At 37.3% G+C, this 20,885-nt stretch overlaps 2 protein-coding genes across 5 annotated transcripts in view; both read left to right on the top strand.

Annotated features, from left to right (window-relative positions):
• Positions 1-12,734, top strand: part of LOC117300807 — a 91,825-nt gene extending 79,091 nt beyond the window's left edge. For 3 of the 4 annotated variants that reach the window (XM_033784629.1, XM_033784630.1, XM_033784631.1), the window contains 10 exons: positions 446-689; positions 1,422-1,619; positions 2,324-2,419; positions 3,384-3,494; positions 4,846-5,030; positions 6,198-6,343; positions 7,038-7,267; positions 7,732-7,867; positions 10,202-10,339; positions 11,957-12,734. In XM_033784629.1, coding sequence (XP_033640520.1) covers positions 446-689; positions 1,422-1,619; positions 2,324-2,419; positions 3,384-3,494; positions 4,846-5,030; positions 6,198-6,343; positions 7,038-7,267; positions 7,732-7,867; positions 10,202-10,295 — 1,440 coding nt within the window. In that variant the 3' untranslated portion in view covers positions 10,296-10,339; positions 11,957-12,734. The remainder of the gene's footprint in view (positions 1-445; positions 690-1,421; positions 1,620-2,323; positions 2,420-3,383; positions 3,495-4,845; positions 5,031-6,197; positions 6,344-7,037; positions 7,268-7,731; positions 7,868-10,201; positions 10,340-11,956) is intronic. The other variant, XM_033784632.1, reaches the window with a different exon arrangement.
• LOC117301050 (gamma-aminobutyric acid type B receptor subunit 1-like) overlaps positions 11,634-20,885 on the top strand; it is a 62,644-nt gene continuing 53,392 nt past the window's right edge. The window contains exons 1-2 of the mRNA XM_033784934.1: positions 11,634-12,023; positions 13,472-13,512. The gene's annotated coding sequence lies outside the window, so the exon portion shown is untranslated. The remainder of the gene's footprint in view (positions 12,024-13,471; positions 13,513-20,885) is intronic.

The raw sequence follows: 20,885 nt of genomic DNA, 5'->3' as shown, positions 1-20,885 counted from the left end.
AAAATCAACAAATCAATTCTGTAAAAACTCTTGATATATTATTACTGTCAACATCTTCAGCAAGTTTCAGGTTGAAAGAATTATTTTTTACAAAGCGTTTGCAATCATTACGTCGATAGCGCCATGAACTTACATTGGGTCAAAAGTCACAAGACTAGGCAACTTGATTTTGCACAAATTCCTGATTATTATGCATTACTGTTAAAATCTTCAGCAAGTTTCAGGTGTTGACAAATATTTTTTATTTTTTTTAATAAAAAACAGTCAACTTCAACTGCAATTTCTTTTCAAAATGCAGAATTTTTTATATGGTGCACAATTCGTCAGTTGGTGGGTCAACCGACGATTATAACCCTTTCTACCAAGGCCCACTTGCCTACAAGTGACTTTCTGAACATTGTTTTTGCGCATAATGAGTTCAAAATTTTCTCATCTACTAAACCAGGTCGAACATGCATCAGTACCCTTGCAATCAACCCAGGCAGTAAGACTGAGGGCAGAAGTCCCGTCCGTCTCCAGTCGGGACGAAGATGAAGCAGATGGTGACAATGAGGAGGATGAGGACAGGGGAGTCTATGATGCAAGCTACAGATATTCAGACTGGATATACGTTGGTAATAACCAGGAACTTACCATGATGACCAGGCAACTCGAGGAGCAAGCTGCTAAACCACAAAGTTTACGTACAGGTATGTTTAGTAAGAGTTACCTATAAATAATGGTATACTTGCGGGTACAACCATGTAATGAATTGTCTTTGAGACCACACCGGCTCTTTTCAGAGCCAACACTCTCTCAAACTGTCAAACCCACAAATTAATTATAGTTTTTCCTATTCTTCACATACAGGCAAAGCTTCAAACATAATTTAGGTATGTAAGCTTCTACGATACGCTACCTAACTGTGTTGTGAAATTGGGCAACTAATTTAAGGCAAAAGGGGACTACGGCTCAATGGGAAGAACTTAGAATCTTACAACAGTTACTCGACGTCCCTGTTTAAAATCCTTTACATTTTATTCATAGCTTACACGTTTGGTAATTGTCAAATACCCATGCTCTCACTTGGTGTATCCCATCATACGCATAAAATAACAAGCCTGTGAAAATTTGGGCTCAATCGGTCATCAAAGTTGTGAGAAAATGATGAAAGAAAAAATCACCCTTGTTGGACGAATTTGTGTGCTTTCAGATAGGAATAAAAGACTTCTAGCTAGAAGTCTTTTATTGTTTTAGTGAGAAATGACCTCTTTCTCAAAAACTACGTTACTTCAGAGGGAGTCGTTTCCCACAATGTTTTATACTTTTAACAGCTCTCTAATGCTCGTTACCAAGTCAGTTTTTAAGATGATATTTGTTTTGAGTAATCACCAAACCGGTACCTTCCCTTTAAACAAATCTTTAAACCACTATTATCTTAGTTGCAGAGGTCAATAAAGCGCCAACAGCAGCAACAGCAGCTAATGGAGACAGTGTCTTTGAGCGATCCGATGAGACCCGAGAGTCGGTGACTACCACAGCCTCAGAAAAAGAGTTTCAGAAGCAGTACCAGAGCCTTGCCTACCGGAGAGTCCATCGTAAGACATCTGCAATTGACTACCAAAGACTGTCCCTCATAGGTAAAGTGGAACTGTCGGTTTAAGCCTGGTTCATACTTTCTTTAAATGCGAATGCAAAGCGAATTTTGGCGTCCAGTTCGCATCAAATAATTCACATCAGTTGACTTGTGCTCAACTTCTGCGAAACATTCGCTACAAATCAGCCATGTGACGTCAAAACTTGCTTCGCATTTAATTTGCAGGAAGTATATGAACCGGGCTTAAGTCTAGCCACTGATTTTTCACAGAAGTATATGCTCTACAGCATAATTATATGCGCCATAAAAGTGGGCCAAAATTTGGATGTCAAAGTAGGCAATGAAGTTGGTGTTCTCTCAGAGCTGTTTTGGTCTCAGTATCCTTGCACTTTTACGTTATGTCCATAGGATTAATAGTTATGTAATGGAAGCTTTTTTCATGAAAAAAAATGTTGTAGTTCTGGGCTCATTTTCATTGAGCTGCTTAATAAGCACAAAAAGTAGCTGAGCACATCAAAATGTAGATTACCGGAATAAGGTTACCAAGCAAAATACCTTTTCACATACGCACAGGTGACTGGTTTTCCGCTAAATTGCAGGACTTGTGTTAAACATTAATTACTGCTTTACCAGCTCTATGAAAATGGGCCCTGGTATGAAGGAAACCTTTAGCCTTGTAAAAGTCTATATGTTATCTGATATTAATGTTTGATAATTTTTATTAATTTATATCAATTTATGTTTCAGCCCGAGAGAGAAATGTCACCATAAAAAAGGTCAACAATATGTTTGGGTTCCGCATCCAGTACAGCAGGCCGGTGGTTGTCACTGATATTGATAAGGGTAAGATGGTATACAAATATTGACTGCTTTGAGTGCTATGGTTAAAACTATGACTCCCGAGGTGATCTAGTGGAGTATTCTATTATAACACCCCAAACATTTCTAAATACTGTACTAAAGTTACAGACCTGAATGCTACAATCCACGCATGACGCGAATACAGATTGCAAAAACTTGTACTGTGCTGCATGTAGTGTCATGTAATCCGAAATGGTTACGAGGATTATTACATCCTCATACACACAGCGGATGTCTGGGTACTGCACGCAATCTGATAATCTTCGGACTAGCGCATGGCAAACCGATGCACTATCACACGGCAAACCGATGGACTATCACACGACCGTCGTCTAGTAAAAGTAAGACATGTCATGTGATGCACTCTAAACCAATGAAAAGGCTGAATATTGGTAAGGGGTGTAATAAATTAAAATATTGGTTTATCCGTTAAAGTTTATCATCATGGTGACTTCCGCGCACAGGCGTCGCTCAGTGGCCACGTGCTGTACTTCTTTCCACATAAGTTGTTATTGCCATTAATTTTCCGAGTTGATACCAACATGGACAAACCCTTTAAAGCCATTGGACACTTTCGGTAAACAGTATTGTCCAAGGGCCACACTTTGTGTATCACAACGTATATATAAAATAGCAAACCTGTGAAAATTTAGGCTCAATAGGTCATCGGAGTCAGAAGAAAATAACGGGAAAACCCACTCTTTTTTCCGCACGTTTCGAGGTGTCATGACATGTGTTTAAAATAAATCCATAATCGCTATCGAGAATTTATATTGTTTTAATGTTTTCTCAAAAAGTAAAGCATTTCATGGAACAATATTTCAAGAGAAGTCTTTCACCATTACCTTCTGTAAACCCTTTAGATAATTTGTAAATCTGTGAACTTTTTGTTTGTTTGTACCGAAAGTGTATAATGGCTTTACCTTACATCTTTATTGTTTTATAGGTGGTGCAGCTGAGCAGGCTGGGTTGAGAGTGGGCGACATGATGCTTAAAGTCAATAGTCAAGATGTCAGAAATTCCCCACACTCCCAAGTTGTAAAACTTGCTATGACAGGTGAGCTTCTTAAAACTTTCCACTGATGAAAAGCCTGGTTCATACTTCATACAAATGCGAAGCCAATTTGACGTGAATTTGACGTCACAACCCTCCTTTCGCACCGATATTCGAAAGTGAGTCGAGCAGAGTTGAACTGCTGCGAATTATTTGTTGCGAATTTGTGACGTCAACTATCGCTTCGCATTCGCAGGAAGTATGAACCGGGCATTACTCCTCCGAGTGATTTTAAGTAAGTGGCGGAATACAAGAATCAATAACGATCTCATGAATATGTCACAAGCCTTTTAAAAACAGTGGACACTATTGGTAATTGTCAAAGACCAGTCTCCTCACTTGGTGTATCTCAACATATGCATAAAATAACAAACCTGTGAAAATTTGAGCTCAATTGGTCATCGAGGTTGCGAGATAATATTGAAAGAAAAAACGCCCTTGTCACACGAAGGATCTAGCTGTGGTTAGGTTGACTGTGTAAAGAAGAATTATTTGTTAGTACGATTGCATCAATTTACTTGCAGCATCAAGTCAAAAAGGAACTAATTTGATCTTGCTGTTTGGTTTACTGTTCGCTTAGGATGTCTGTGTAAAGTTTTTATTTATTAGTGCGATCACTTCAAATTACTTACACTATTAAGACATAGGGGAACTTGTCCCCTTATTCATTGGATCTTTCTGCTTGGTTAATTTTATACAGTTTGGGTGACAGTGTAAAGAATAATTTGTTTGTATCGCACTCACGTCAAACTACTTGCACTATCAAGTCATAGAGCAACGACAGGTCCCCTTTCATTCTATTTTGATCTTGTTGATGAAGTCATCGCAACAGGTCCCCTTTCATTCTAATTTGATCTTGTTGATGAAGTCATAGCAACTGGTCCCCTTATTCTTGTTTGATCTTGTGGTTTTAAATCAAGCTTTCATGTAAAATAGAATTTTCAACTCGTTTTCTTGTAGTGGAGACATAATATATTCAGCATTTTACTGCTTTTTGTCCTAGATTAAAAAGCAATAAAGTTAGAAAAGTTTGTGCTAATTCCAGGCATTGAAAATTGATGAAAACGGTGGTTTTCAGGAACTAGCACCAACCAATGTATTCGTGTTTGTCAGTTGGTGATAATGTAGGTCAACGCGTGCACTTATTATTCACTACTTGGTGAAAACATGTTTTTTTTATTTATTCAGAGTCAGTGCGTGCCATGTGTCGAAAATTGTCAATTATAAACAACTGAAAACCGTAAAAACAACATGTGGTTTTGTACATTGCATGCTAGTTTGTGACGACGATAACGTGTAAAATGCGTTCAAAAAAAATATGTGACTAAATAAAGCCACTTCTGTTCTTGTATAGGTCCAGATCCACTCCATCTTGTAGTCGGCACCAATGTTTGTAACACACTCAATCTTGATGCTAATAAACCTGTTATGAGTGGGTACCTTCACAAACTAGGAGGAGCTGGTATGATCCGAACATGGAAGAAGAGATGGTTTGTTCTCAAACATGACAACTGTCTCTACTACTACAAAACTGAAGAGGTATTATTTCTTCTTCTTCTTCTTCTTCTTCCTCCTCCTCCTCCTCCTCCTCCTCCTGCTTCTCTTCTTCTTCTTATTATTTGTATTATTGTAATGTCACCCACAGGGGGGACATCCTAAGTTGACTGCATTATTCTCCACGCAAGCAGACAGCACTATATACTCAATACTTTCCTGAGGCCTGTGAAAAAGCCCACAGGCATACCACTAGGGGGTGGATTCAAGCCAACAACCTAAACATGCCATTCTAAAGCAGATGTCTTAATACCACTTGGCCCCTGAGCTAGCCCAGTGGCCAAAGGCTATTTGAATCCTATAATGTAGCAGTGGATACCGCAGCAATTCAATAGGTGTTCATTTTGCATCTGGGTTAAAGAATATCATTTGCTTTTGCCCTAACACTGATGTGTAATAAAAACCTACAGGCACATCATTCAGGTATATCAACATTTTATAAGAGATGTTAAATTTGCAGCATTATAAAGAATATTATTTTGTATTAATTTTGGTTTTTGTATGGGTAAAAACCAAAATTAATATTCATTATCCCCGATGCAAATTTAACATCTAATATTATTTTGGTTTCTATACCCATACACCGATGTGTGTTAGCACTGTAGTACTTTCCCGAGTCCTGTGAAAAAAATATCATAGGCATGTTACTCGGGTGGGATTCGAACCCACGACCCTTGCAATTCTAGAGCAGTGTCTTACCAATCTAGACTACCGAGGTTGCCCGGTAGCTAGAGGCAGTTCGAATCGTATGTTTTGGCAGCGGGTACCACAACGATATAAGAGATGTTAACTTTGCATCGGGGATAAAGAATATTATTTTGGTTTTTACAAACCTTTGTTTTATTCACATGTCAACTTCCAATGGAATGAAATGGCTTTGAGACTGTGCTAAATAGAAAAATGTCTCTCGTGCTGCTGAAGTGGTCCCATCCAAAGGCACAGCAATAATGGTTAAATGTCTTGCTTAAGGGCACAAGTGTCAGGACTCTTGAACCAACACTCTGCTGATCAGAAACCCCAGAGCTTGAGTCAAGTGCTCTTATCCGCTCGGCCTCGACACAAAGTCGTGTGTTTTGGTAGAATGCAATGGCAATCGAGACCAATACTAAATTATCAAACGATCTTGTGATTCTTTTTTTTTTATTCTTAAAGGATGTTGAACCCTTGGGTGCCATTGTGTTGTGTAACTACACTGTAGTGAAAGCAAGAGATGTCGGCAAAGCATTTGCCTTCAAGCTGACGAAGTGTAAAGCCAGAACCTACTACTTCTATACAGTGACTGAAGAAGAAACGAGCAGGTAAGAATTTTTGGGTGGGTTGATCAAAAGAAATATCTGAAAATTGAAATTAAGTTATTATTAAAAACAATACATATATTAATAACAGTAAAATAATCCATTAATAAGAACAATAATGAAGATTAGTATAAAGGGCATTTCACTGTGAGGTCCCTATCTTTTGTTAGTATTTTCCTATGAGGTATACATGTACATGTATGTGTAGAGCTATGTGTTAAAATAGCATGAGACAGATTCTTTTACATAGCACCATGTAATGGTGCTGCGGGGCAGTTTGCAGCCAATCAAACCAGGAACACCGGGGCGAACCCCTTCTCTTAACTATTAGTGCACTGGGTTCTTTTACGTGCATCCACAACACTTGGGACCAACAGCTATACGTCCCATCCATCGGTTGAAGCTGTGGTTAAGTGTCTTGCTTAAAGGACACAAGTGTCACGACTCAGACTCGAACCCACACTCTGCTGATCATAAACACCAGAGTTTGGAATCGATGCTCTTATCAGCTCTGCCACGACACGCCATTCAGTCATCCAATTTGATATACTCTCTCCAAAATTGATAGCAACAGATATGCCAAGAATTCCTAATGAGGTATTCCACCCCTACCATCCTAGGTGACATCCTTATCATGTCAGGTAAATATAGCATGAAACCACCTGTCATAATTCACAATTGATATCTACACCAACAGGTGGGCCAAGCATATAACGGAGGCAGCTAAGCCACAGAACACATCGGATATCTGGATTGATATCAGCACCCACAATGTGGGCCTTCCAGCCCTGTCTATTAAGAACCCTGACTGTCAGGGCTTCCTGAACAAGATGGGAGCAGTACGGAAGTCATGGAAGAAGAGATTCTGTGTGCTGAAGGATGCTTGTCTGTATTACTACAAGGATATGGATGCTCAACATGCTTTAGGTGAGTTAAAGATCGGGGCAAACCAGAGAGAAAGATTGGAACAGTTCAAATGGGGTGGTCATGGGTGGTCATGGCCGAGGGGTTGAGAAAGACGGATTCAAGTTCTGTTTTTTTTATTCATCGGGGTGTGGGTTCAAATCCCGGTCATCTTGAGCAAGACACTTCACTGTAATTGCTTCTCTTCACATAGGGTGTAAATGGGTATCTTCGAGGCTAGCGATTGATATTGTGCATGAAAAAGCCTTTGGAGCGCCATGGTAGCCAGTGGCTGTATACTCCCCAGGGAACCAAGAAAGATATGTTATTGGCTCAATGACCAGGGCACTATAATGTAAAGCGCATTGATATATTGTTGTAAAACGCGCTATATAAGAACTATTTGTTTATTATCCATTATGTATTAGCTTCGTACAGGAACAGTATTATAGAGAGTGAATGATTGTTTTTCTACTGATGTTGTTTAGGTGTGGCTCATTTTCATGGCTACAGTATCCAAGAGACGGAGATTGGCAGCAAGAAGTTTGGGCTGGTCCTGAAGCCACCTAGTGAGGAGCTCAGGACATTCTACTTCTTTGCTGATCATGAAACCGATAGGAAAAGGTAAGTTAGAAATAGTTGACTCAGGACATTATTGCAAATTGGTTACGTGCATATTTTTGGAGCTCCTGGTAAAAGGAGGTTGTTGATTAAGAGTGGTCTTCAAAGTAATTGTTGGCAAAAAGGAACATTTAGTTTCAAAGACAAACATTTAATTGTGGATTTTGATTAATGTTTTCAAACTCATACACATTTTTCACTTTTGATCATTTAACGACCTTACACCACTGAGCCGACAAGATTATGCCCCGTGAAAAAAAATGTATCTTTGTATATTGTTTTATACAATGATTTAGCCCTTTGGGTCCTCAAATTGCCCTGCAACCGCATTGCCGTTTCTACTTAAACAGCCAGCAACTGTACTGCCTGTTGTTCCTCAAACTGCCCTATGTGTACATGTTGCTCCTTGGTCAATCTACCTGCAATTGCCCTCAAAGTTTGATAAGTTGTATCTCAAGTTACATGTGATTGAAATGCAACAGCCGTACATTTAGTGCGATCTCAAGATAACCACATGATGGTATCTCAAGATAGCACGTGGTCCCTGTAAAAAAAAACCTTCAAAGGTTAAACAAATTTCCATAGAGATGCATAAACCGCACAAATTAGCAACTTAGCATAAAACAATAATTGTACTTTCAACTAAACAGGATTTGATTTCTCCATTTTCTACCAGAAATCATTTAAATTAAATTTAAAGATGATGTGACCTCTGACGTCAATCCAAAACCATAACATTTTGCGCATACCGCCGGGCAAAACCCTTGTGTTTTGGCAGCCAGCTAGAAAGTGTATGCTATCTCACCATGACTACGCGTTAGTTTCTCCCGGCGAAACATGACGTATCCAGTGTTTGGTCAACAGAGGGCGGTTTGAATGTAAACATAGGTCACATCGTCTATAAAATAAAACAAATAAAAGCATTTTTGTTATTTCTGTTTCATTTTATTATATTTTACTTAACTGGGATCAAATTCATAAGAAAATGAAGATTAAACAATATGGAGCTCCCCAGATTTCCGAGTAGGGCTTTCAAAACCTGAAACAAATGTAGAGTTAGTAAGCTTCGTACCAGCAAGCTTCCGCGCTCGCAAACTTTCTCAACTTGCGCTCATACTTAAGGTTTTTTTTTTTCAACACCCCTGATTGAAACTTGAAAAAAATATTGACTGCATGCAACAGGTTTACTTAGGAAGTTTGTAATTGCTATAGTAAACCTCAGCAGCTTGATGAAATTGGGCACGGGAAGCCAAACACAAACCTCTGGGTTAACAAATCCCCAGTCCGATAGCAAATATGATTAGTCCACTTCAAGTACTCCCTTATCTGTTTAAGGCACTGGGGTGGATTTTATAAAAAAGTTATAAAAGACTAGCCTTATCTTGAGTTAGGACGAGCCATGCGTTTTCAATATCTCCTAGGACTAGTCCTAAGTTAGGACTAGTCTTATAACTCGTTGTGAAATGGACCCCTGGACACGTTTGGTTATTGTCAAGGACCAATATTCTCCCTTGTTGTATACCAACATATGCATAAAATAACAGACCCTTGTAAATTTGGACCCGATTGGTCGTTTAAGTTGCGAGAGAATAAAGGAAGCAAAAACACCCTTGTTGTATTACTTGGTGTGCTTTCAGATGCATAATAAAATGCCTTACACGTAGCTGAAGTCTGTTATTATAAAAAAAAAAAAAAAGATTGTCCAAAAAGCCCACCAAAAGTGATACTTTTATTATTGGTTTACAGTCTGAACACTGTTTACATTACAACATCTAGGCGACTCAAAATTTTGTTTGACCCGTCCGGCCAAAGAGTGAACAATTATTTGATGTGTCTTCACCTCCCGTGATGAAAAAATTTCAGTCCTTTTAATTTTGTTGAGAATTTCTCCCCTGGATAACCAAACAGTCACTTGGCAGTGGACACTATTGGTAAATACTCAAAATAATTATTAGCATATAACCTTAATTGGTAACAATTAATGGGGAGAGGTTGATAGTATAAAACATTTTGAGAAACGGCTCCCTCTGAAGTGATGTAGTTTTGGAGAAAGAAGTAGTTTTCCACGAATTTGATTTTGATACCTCCGTAGAATGTTAGGTCTCGAAATCAAGCATCTGAAAGCATTGTGTTGGTGTGACAAGGATGTTTTTTTGCTTTCATAGTTATCTCGCAACTTTGACAACCAATTGAGCTCAAATTTTGTACAGGTTTGTTATTGTATGCCTATGTTGAGATACACCAAATGAGAAGACTGGTCTTTGACAATTATCAGTAGTGTCCACTGTCTTTAAAGCTTTCACTTATGAGAGGAGTTTTATGTGTTCTAAACTTCAGGTGGGTTGCTGCCTTTGCCTCTTCTATTGGCCGCTGGATCCAAACCAACAACGGTGAAGAGTCTGACGAGGAAAGTGCCGAAATGCTGATATGATAATAGACCATGTTTGCTTCTCTGCACCTAGGAGGATTATAATGGTATAGATTGGAAGGGAATTGTTTTCAATTAGATTTTATGTTTTTAAACATTTGATTTTTTTAACTGGAGATTATTTTCCTGCTTTTAATATAAAAAATATGAAAAATAATGTATGAATAGATATATGTTCACAGCCAAAATCATGGATTCACTTTTTCTATAAAATTACACCAAATTGCCAACATAGATATTGAGTAGGTCTTTGCAGATCTTGTATTCAACAAGCTAAAGCACTTGTCATTCAGCGATTGTTAAAATGGTATAAAAATAACATTGAGATTAATGCTACATCAGTGGTTTTCAAACTGTTTTTTAGAAAATGGAGAAACAACATTTTTATTGTGGCTGTGCATTGTTATGTGTCTAGCAAAATGTATGTTGAATCAATTCATTCCCGTTCAATTCAAGTGCCAAGGCAACATTTTGTGTTGTTGATAAACTGTGGCATTATGTGTCATCACAGTTTAAATTGACACTGATTTGCCAGTGGCCGTCAAATACAATTCCAGCATCACACACAACAATAATATAGATATACAGCGATGTCTCAGAATGTATTTTAGTGTTTGTCAAGCGCAACGCACAAAATACTTTGAGCATGCAAATTATTTGTGCATGACTGCAGCTAAATGCCAGCGCTCAGTTTCACAGAGCATCAAAAATTAGCGTAGCTAAACAGAAGTGTGCTTACCAGAATGAGGTTACTTATCACTAGCCAAAATGCCATGCCATGCTTTTGCTAAGCAGAAATTGTTTTACAAATATTTTCAACTTCAGCAGCTCTTGAAATTGGGCCCTGGGCCCAATTTCATAGAGTTGTTAAGCACAAAAATGTGCTTAGCATTAAATTTCTTCCTTGATAAAAACAGGATTACCAACCAAATTTCTATGTGTTGCATTTGTTGCATATTGCTTGTTTTCAGCTGTTGTTTGCTCATCCTGAAAATCATGCGGAAATTTGGTTGGTAATCCTGTTTTTATCAAGGCAGAAATTTCATGCTAAGCTAATTTTTGTGCTTAGCAACTCTATGAAATTGGGCCCTGGTCACTTCAAGACATACCAGGTCACAACAATGCATCTATTAATTGACTATTATGTATCAGATTTCTTTAATCAGTGTCTCTATTGAAGGTTCATGACTTCTTTTGTCTAATCTTTAAATCATTTTTTTGCACCCTAAAGGCCCGGTCACACAGGCCTCGATAACGAGAATGAAAACGAGAATGTTAACAATGCACGCCCTCGATTGGTTGATTCCGCACGGGCGTATACTGCGTGGAGCAATTCAACCAATAGAATGCATTCTCTTTGCATGGTTATCGTTGTTGTTATCGCTGCAGTGTGACTCGGCCTTAAATTTTGCAAAAACTCCACTGGATAATGACATACTTTTTAACTGTAGGCCTAGTCGGTTGCTATTTATTCATTTCTAGTCTTGCCCTTATTGTAATTTTTGTTGTAATTGTTTAATGCTTGATTTAGCGATCATATTCATGCCATATTTATGTATTCTTTAGACAAACATATAAATGCTGTTATGGCCTTATAATACAAACAAATTTGCTGATATAACATTTTATTATGTTTATTGACCTGCATGTAATTTTCCTTTTAGAGAGAAGTTCTTAAAATCTAAAGAGAGTCAAAGAATTTGAAGATATTTGTGCATCTTGACAACAATAGTAAGTACGCAAATGACTCTTACAATATCAAAACAGTCTTGCAGTTAGTGAGACTCCCACATTCAACCTTTATTGTTAACTCATGGATTTGGTTAAATTGTGTCTGCCAGCCTTCAAACCTATTTTGCATTGATTTTTATATTGTAAATGTATTCTTTATTATATTATGTTTGAAATATTTAAGACCAATGATATATATTCTGTATTTTATTATAAGTTGATCACTTTTTATTGAGTTAATTTGATGGGGACTACTCGAAAAGTGGACCAAACATAATGGGAAATTTGCTACATGTACATTCCACTATGCATCATAAAAAAAGCCTCTTAAAATTAAGTTGGGTGCAGAATGTCACTTTATTTGCCTATGAAGGGCTGAACTCTGAAGTGTACAAATTGAAAACTCGCTTGATGGAAAAATGTCCACATGTACATACAGTTATTTTATGGGCAACATTTGGAGTAAGTTTGTGACTGAGACAAAAAGATAAACCAATCTTATATATAATTTTATGTACGGACCAATCATAGAGACCAATAACCGATTACCACATAGAAAAAGAAATAATATTTAACATCTAAGCCATATGAAGCCATATGAAGCCATTCACAAAGCTATCAGAATATTAGATAGTTGGTACTTTTTGTAACACAAAACACAACATCCGCATATTTACATTAAACTTAAATTGTTTGAAGATAATGATAGTAGAAAGCGTACCTTGAAATATTAGTTGCTGACGTGCTGTAGTTTTTGAGAAATGAGTAAAACAATGTCTTGAAAAGACTTTTTACATGCTAAAATAATTACTGAGACAAAAATTATTTTCATGACATTGTTTTACTTATTTCTCAAAAATTACAGCACCCCAGCAGGTAATATTTTCAGAGCTTTCTACTATCATTATCTTCAAACGGTGTATGTTTAGTGTAAATCTGTAGACATTGTGTTTTTTTGTCCTACAAAAAGTACATACACCCTTTAACAGATCAAACAAAAGGACAAAATTTCCTGTTATTTGACCAGGGCCGAGATATTCATAAAGCTGCCTAAGCACATAATGAGTTGAATAAGGTTATCGACTATAATACCATTTCACATTTACAACGTGTGACTTGGTCATCCTGCTCAATTTTTGCTTTGCAGAAATTTGTGAAGCAATATTTTCTGCTGAAAACAGAAAACACTGTGATTGGTATGTCTCTCATTTCTGCTTGCAGAAAACTGTACAGCAATATTTGTTGCTTAAGCAGCTGTAAGACATTGGGCCCTGATGTAAAAAAGATCTGTAATTGGACAAGCGTTTAAAATACAAGACAATAACTTAAAACATACAAAAAATACAACCATGTTACTTTGTACTTTTGTAAAAAATAAATATACCTGTACAAATTAAATTTTATATTTTATGCATGACATGTTATTGGTATGGTATATTTTATTCCAGGACTTTTTAAAAATCAAAGTTAGTTATTCCATATTTTAAAGGTAAGTGAAATCAACTCCAGTTTTATTAACAAAATCATAAATTTTGTAATTTGTAATAAATTTCTTAAGTGGGTGTTATGCCATTCACTTTATACTGCAAAGTTTCTTGTTGTTTGATTATTGTAATTATTACACCGCTGTTGAGTTGTGTTTTTATTACTTCACGAATTCTAACTTTACGCTGTTTAAAGGCAGTGGACACTATTGGTAATTACTCAAAATAACTATTAGTATAAAACCTTACTTGGTAACGAGTAATGGGGAGAGGTTGACAGTATAAAATATTGTGGAAAACGGCTCCCTCTGAAGTGACATAGTTTTTTGAGAAAGAAGTAAATATCTGCGAATTTGATTTTGGGACCTCGGATTTAGAATTCAAGCCTCGAAATCAAGCATCTGAAAGCACACAACTTCGAGTGACAAGGTTTTTTCTCTCTCATTATTATCTCACAACTTCGACGACAACCTGAGCTAAAATTTTCACAGGTTTGTTATTTTTTGCATATGTTGAGATGCACCAAGTGAGAAGACTGGTCTTTGACAATTAGGAGCAGTGTCCACTGTCTTTAATGTAATTATTACATCGCTGTTGAGTTGAGTTTTTATTTTTTCACATGTTCTAACCAAACTGCTGTTCAAGTATTATTTTATAACTTTGACACTCTTTAATCCCAGGGATGAGAAATTCCAGTCTTTTATCTGAATTTAGAATTGTTTAGTTATTTTGTCGACACAAAAGAAATCCTGCTCTTTGGCCTATTTATCTAGTGCTTAGGACTCTGTTCCTGAAAGCTCTGTGAAATTTAACCCTAGGGGTTTCCAAAAGGAGCCAATGCCAACATTTTTAACATACCTCGTAAAATTTAGATCATAGTCAGCAATGACTCTCACCTCTGGTTTACATAGTGACAGAGTATCAAATACGTAAGCATTTCTTAAATTTCATTTACACACCTTCAAGTTCACACCTTTCCCACAATTTGATCAAACTGTAGGGTTTCTTTTTTCAGCTGATATTACATTTAATTTCACTTTCTTGCACGTTTTATTTTGTTATATCATTAGGTCTCAATTTAGACATTCTGCTCTATTCGTGAAAGTGCCCAGCCGCAGTCATGGTTAGACTTTTGTTACAAAGACACAAAATGAATATCGTTTTAAAATATTGAAAAACTCTTTGCTGATCTTTTGTTGTTAAACTCAGCGCTTTGTGTTCATCATTGACACATTAATTGTTAATTGATATAAAATTTACATTGAGATACATCATAAAAAAATTGAGTAAATCTTGGCAGATCTTTTGCTTGACAAACTCAGCACTTTTTATACAACATTGACACATCGATTGTTAATTGATGATATATAAATAACAATGAGATAATGGCTGCATCAGTGATTTTCAAACTGTTGTTCATAAAATGGACAAACAAAAAGGTTTGCCTGTGATTGTGGCTCTGCTGCGCAAAGGGATGCAAGACTATACGAGTACAGTTTCACCATTACAGTTGAATGTATTAAAGACACTGGACACTATTAGTAATTATCAAAGACCAATCTTCTCACTTGTTGTATCTCAACGTATGTATAAAATAACAAACCTGTGAACATTTGAGCTCATTGGTCGTTAAAGTTGCGAGATAATAGTGAAAGAAAAAACACCCTTGTCACACGAAGTTGTGTACTTTTGGATGGTTGATTTCAAGACCAAAATTCTAAATCTGAGGTCCCGAAATCAAATTTGTGGAAAATTACTTCTTTCTCAAAAACAATGTCACTTCAGAGGAAGCCGTTTCTCACAATGTTTTATACTATCAACCTCTCCCCATTACTCGTCACCAAGTAGTTTTATGCTAACAGTTAATTTGAGTAATTACCAATAGTGTCCACCGGAAATGTATGGTTGATCTGCCTCTTGCTCCTTGCGTCCACAAAATGTATTGATCTTTGCGAACCAATGAATATAAATGACAAGTGAAAGCTTAACTGATGACATTGAATCCAACTCATTGTGACTGTTCAATGCTGATGCAACGGAGCATTCATTTTCAAAGTTGAATGAGCCGGGAGTGACACTAAATGAGATTTGGTTGAAATTGGCTGCGAAAGAACCATTCTGTTTTGCACTGCACTGTTCCCCCGCATCCGTGCACCACTCGCAATTAATAGGACTGATGTTGAAGGTCAGGGATAAACCCCTTATCCATTTTAATTACTTTTTCTTTACTGCACAATAATCATCTTGTATGTCTGTTATTTTTCATTGCGATGTTAACCCATCTATCATATTGGTAACTGATATCAAAACCGTGGTCTAATTCTAAAAAGAAAATGATAGGAAAACGTGATAAAAAAAATTGAGCCTGGGCAACTTATGGCGTAGTTGTGACTATTGATTGCTATAGTCAAGTCGGTTCGGGACTACTGTTTTTCAACTACTCGGTTAATCATGCCCACTACAAAATTAGTCTCCATTTTGTGAACAAATTGTGTCGCTTACCAACATAATTTACTTAGGAAACACAATCAGACATCTGAAGTGACACAATCCTTTAAGGGTGATTTTTACTATATTTCTTCCGCCGCCAATATTGTGCCGCACCGATCATAGTTGCAAGAAGTGTCGCAGTCACGGCCATGTGAGGCGCACCCTGTCACCCCAAGCCTGCAAAACATGCTCTAAGTACACGTTTGGAAGGCAACACCAAAGACCTTGTAAGTGTGATGTCAGAAAATATTTCCGGGTGTCGCCCAATGCACATTGATTTAGCTGCCACTATTACTAGTGCATTCCAATTCTAAGTATGTACGTAGGTAAACCTTTCAATTACTTGTAACTTTATGAACAATATTTAAACAAAAGATAATAGCATTATAATGGTTGAGGTATAAACTAACTACAAAGGGGAAGTTAAAGTTTTTAACAATACAACATATTTTTACATTCAACATGCCGTATCATCAACAAATATCAAGTTAATCAGTCTTTGAAATCACAGCAGAGAAAATAACTTTTCTTATTTATAAGTTGTACAAGCAAAATATCCCATGTCATCCCCCTGGTTTCAAAATGCATCTATGAATATATATGAACTTATTCTTTACGTAAATGGTAGGCCTAATATTTCATAATTAAAGAGACACCACAGTCAGAAAATTTAATTACGTCTAAATTTACATTGATTCAATTAACAATCCATTCCAACATTACATTACATGTAAGATATGAAGCAAATAAGGGAGTTGACTTTTAAAAAGCCCCCCCCCCCTCCCAAATAATTGGACAATAACAGTTGAGAAACTGGTCTTGACTGCTTGGTAATGACTGGGCTTTGTGGCTGACCCCCCCAAAAAAAAACCACCAAAAGACAAAACAAAAAACCCACAAAAAACAATTGATATGATGGTTCTTACACAAGAAGCACAGTGCATCAGAACTTATAGACATCAATTTGCGTGTTTAGGAGCCATTTATTTAATAGTTCACAATCGCTAATCCGTTATACACATCCCACGCCATCAATCAGAGTGCGTAAAACTCTTTTAAGTATTTATTAATGATCGTTACCAGGTTTGGACAAAAGGGTGTAAAAAAAAATGGCATGTGTACTGTCAGGTAAATGAGCGATAACAGGTGAAACTCGAACCTACAGCACACACTCTAAAAGCTCTCGGGTCAGATTCCTGGCTCAGAATTGACCCGGATTCTGTGTCCTAGGGGCCCTGACTCATTTCAGGGTTAAGCTGATCTGGAAACTGTTTAAAGGCAGTGGACACTATTGGTAATTGTCAAAGACTATGTCTTCACAGTTGGTGTATCTCAACATATGCATAAAATAACAAACCTGTGAAAATTTGAGCTCAATCGGTCGTCGAAGTTGCGAGATAATAATGAGAGAAAAAACACCCTTGTCACACGAAGTTGTGTGCGTTTAGATGGTTGATTTCGTGACCTCAAATTCTAAACTTGAGGTGTCGAAATCAAATTAGTGGAAAATTACTTCTTTTGTCGAAAACTACGTCACTTCAGAGGAAGCTGTTTCTCACAATGGTTTATACTATCGACCTCTCCCCATTACTCGTAATCAAGAAATGTTTTATGACAATAATTATTTTATCAGCAGCGTGTGTATTCGAGTCCCAGTCGTGAAATCTTAATTGTCTTTGCTCAAGACACTTATAGCTAGCCGTTTGTCCCGTTGTTGTGTACGTATGCACGTAAAAGAACCCAGTGCACTTATCGAAAAGAGAAGGGGTTTTGCCCCCGGTGTTCCTGGTTTGATTGGCAGCCTTGCGCCACAGCACCTTGTAAACCATTACATGGTGCTATGTATTAAAGAAGAAGGCCTCATAATTCAATTGTAGTCCCACTTATGTAGGATTTGAGGCATTGCATGGTTAGGTATCAATTATTTGGTTTGCGGTAACACCATGTGTGTTTCTACTTGTCAGGTAGAGTTTGTTCTTAGAGAACTGTCTTGCTTTATTCTACTGCCGCGAAGGTCTCGAAATCAAATAAGTGGAAAATTACTTCTTTTGTCGAAAACTACGTCACTTCAGAGGAAGCTGTTTCTCACAATGGTTTATACTATCGACCTCTCCCCATTACTCGTAATCAAGAAATGTTTTATGACAATAATTATTTTATCAGCAGCGTGTGTATTCGAGTCCCAGTCGTGAAATCTTAATTGTCTTTGCTCAAGACACTTATAGCTAGCCGTTTGTCCCGTTGTTGTGTACGTATGCACGTAAAAGAACCCAGTGCACTTATCGAAAAGAGAAGGGGTTTTGCCCCTGGTGTTCCTGGTTTGATTGGCAGCCTTGCGCCACAGCACCTTGTAAACCATTACATGGTGCTATGTATTAAAGAAGAAGGCCTCATAATTCAATTGTAGTCCCACTTATGTAGGATTTGAGGCATTGCATGGTTAGGTATCAATTATTTGGTTTGCGGTAACACCATGTGTGTTTCTACTTGTCAGGTAGAGTTTGTTCTTAGAGAACTGTCTTGCTTTATTCTACTGCCGCGAAGTAGAATGTTCGGGTGTTCGGGAGATTTCTCAGTTCTGAAAAGAACTTATTAACTATTAACTAGCTTATATAATTAGCTTATTAACTGTTACCTGGGCGGATAGTATAGAAAATAGGCTGGGACTACTACTTTAGCTAGGATCGTGATTAACTGTACTACTGCGGAGTCAGTTCTTGAAATGGGCTCAATGTTTCGACTAGCTTGCTCTAGTCATCGTCAGGAGACTAGTCTCACTTACCTTGCAGTAATGGTATGGTAAAGCTCCTTGATGCGTCACTCAGTGGCGGATATGCGCGCCGTTTATAAGAAGCCACGTTTATTATTGAGGAGCATGGTGTTTGTAGTGCGAAGCTGTCTTGTAGAACACTTAGCTGTATTGAATCTTGGATGTATCTAGATGTTATAAGAATAATTACTCCTGACTCTCCCTCCTAATATTCTATCTCGGTTGAGGGCTTTCGGATTATATGCACTGGCACGTTTAATAACACTCCCGTACTATTTGTTTCCGGACTGTATAGATTGAAGACACTGGACACTATTGGTAATTGTCAAAGACCAGTCTTCTCACTTGGTGTATCTCAACATACGCATAAAATAACAAACCTGTAAAAATTTGAGCTCAATTAGTTGTCGAAGTTGCAAAATAATAATGGAAGTTTTTTTTTCTTTTTTTCTTGAAACCTCAAAATCAAATTCTTGAAAAATATCTACGTGACCTCAGAGGGAGCCGTTTCTCACAATGTTTTATACTATCAACCTCTCCCCATTACTCGTTACCAAGTAAGGTTTTATGCTAATAATTATTAAGAGTATTTACCAATAGTGTCCACTGCCTTAAGAGCATAAAAACCAATGGTACATCCAAATTCTATCCAGCGAGTACTATGCCTGTGATTTTTTTTCACAGAACTCGGGAAAGTACTGAGTATAAACAGTGCTCATCGGTGTATACGGGTAAAACCAAAATTAATATTCTTTATCTCGGATGCAATTTTAATATCTATCAACTATAATTGTGTGTAGATGTGGATTAATAACGCATTGGCATCAAAGCGAAAAGTGCATTCAGCGTACGTTGTCAACAAGAATTGGATGAACAGATTAATTTGCGCATGACGGTCAGTTTATGAATTCACAATCAATCATTTCGGCACTTTTAACAGATCCATTATGCACAGAAGGTAGTTGATGAAGTCACATGTACATGTGCATCCCTGCACTTTTTGAAGAAATTTCAGAGCAGGAACACCTGACAGCTTTCACATTATGTCAGGGGGAATATGAATTTTGAGGAACAAATTGCTTCGTACTTAAGGTCAGAGATCACAGTGTCATGAAGATACCGTCTCTGCTACATATAACAATGGCATTACTCTCTCTCTCTCTATCTCTCTCTCTCTAGTCGACCGAGGTTGGAATCATGTTGAGGCTCGCCCATCCCTGTCTATCTCTCATTAGGTTGGGAAGATCCGCTGGAAGCAGCCCGATGTCACTAGCAACTACATCTGTATAGCTGAGCCTTTAATTGTCTCCCCTAGTTTCTCCTTCCATGTTTCGGTGACCAGGTGATAGATGGCATTACAAATCCTGACATTTTGGAGTAAATACTGCTAAACAAATTTTTTTTGCTAAGCATAAATATGAGTGGGACACCCATTGCAAAAATGTCAACCTTAATGATGGCTGGTAACTGTTTTTGCTAAGCACGATTTTCCTGTGCTAAAGAGGTTTTGTGCTAACAGGCTTTCTGATATTGGGCTCTGATGAGATTTATCGAATAATTTCAACCCAACCAAATTTCTGCTGGAGTAGTGGAACAACTAACAAACTCTGGACATAGCATTTTTGCCGCTAATAACCATCTGGTTAGGGAAATTGCTGCAATGCTGAGCGAATTTTTGTGCTGTTAAATACAACAATTTGGCCCTGTGCTCATCGGATTATGTCGTGACTTCTTAAATCGTGACTTTTCAAGTACCAACAACTCCCGTTCCTTGGGTCATGGATTCATTATGGATTACATACAAATCATGCTTGGTATTTTGGTTACAAATCACACACTTTGTGGACATTCTTTTGTTTATGCTTGAACAGTTTGCCAACAAACATAATGAACTTTTACCACATGCCATGTGCAGCCTCAAATTCCTTTTTGACTATTAAATAAAGGAAAAGAAATAACAAAGACCAACCATAATTTTCAAGACGATCTAAGGAGAGATGACATAAAAACAACAACACTGTCACATAATTCATTTAAAATTCTATAAACATAAAAAACAGTTCATCAAGATGACAAAAATGCTTGCAAAAACTACTCATTCAACAAACAAATAGTAGC

Source organism: Asterias rubens, chromosome 16, assembly GCF_902459465.1.
Source record: "Asterias rubens chromosome 16, eAstRub1.3, whole genome shotgun sequence".
Lineage (NCBI taxonomy): Eukaryota > Metazoa > Echinodermata > Asteroidea > Forcipulatida > Asteriidae > Asterias > Asterias rubens.
Note: the sequence above shows the minus strand (reverse complement) of the source record. Positions and strands in the feature narration are given on the sequence as shown.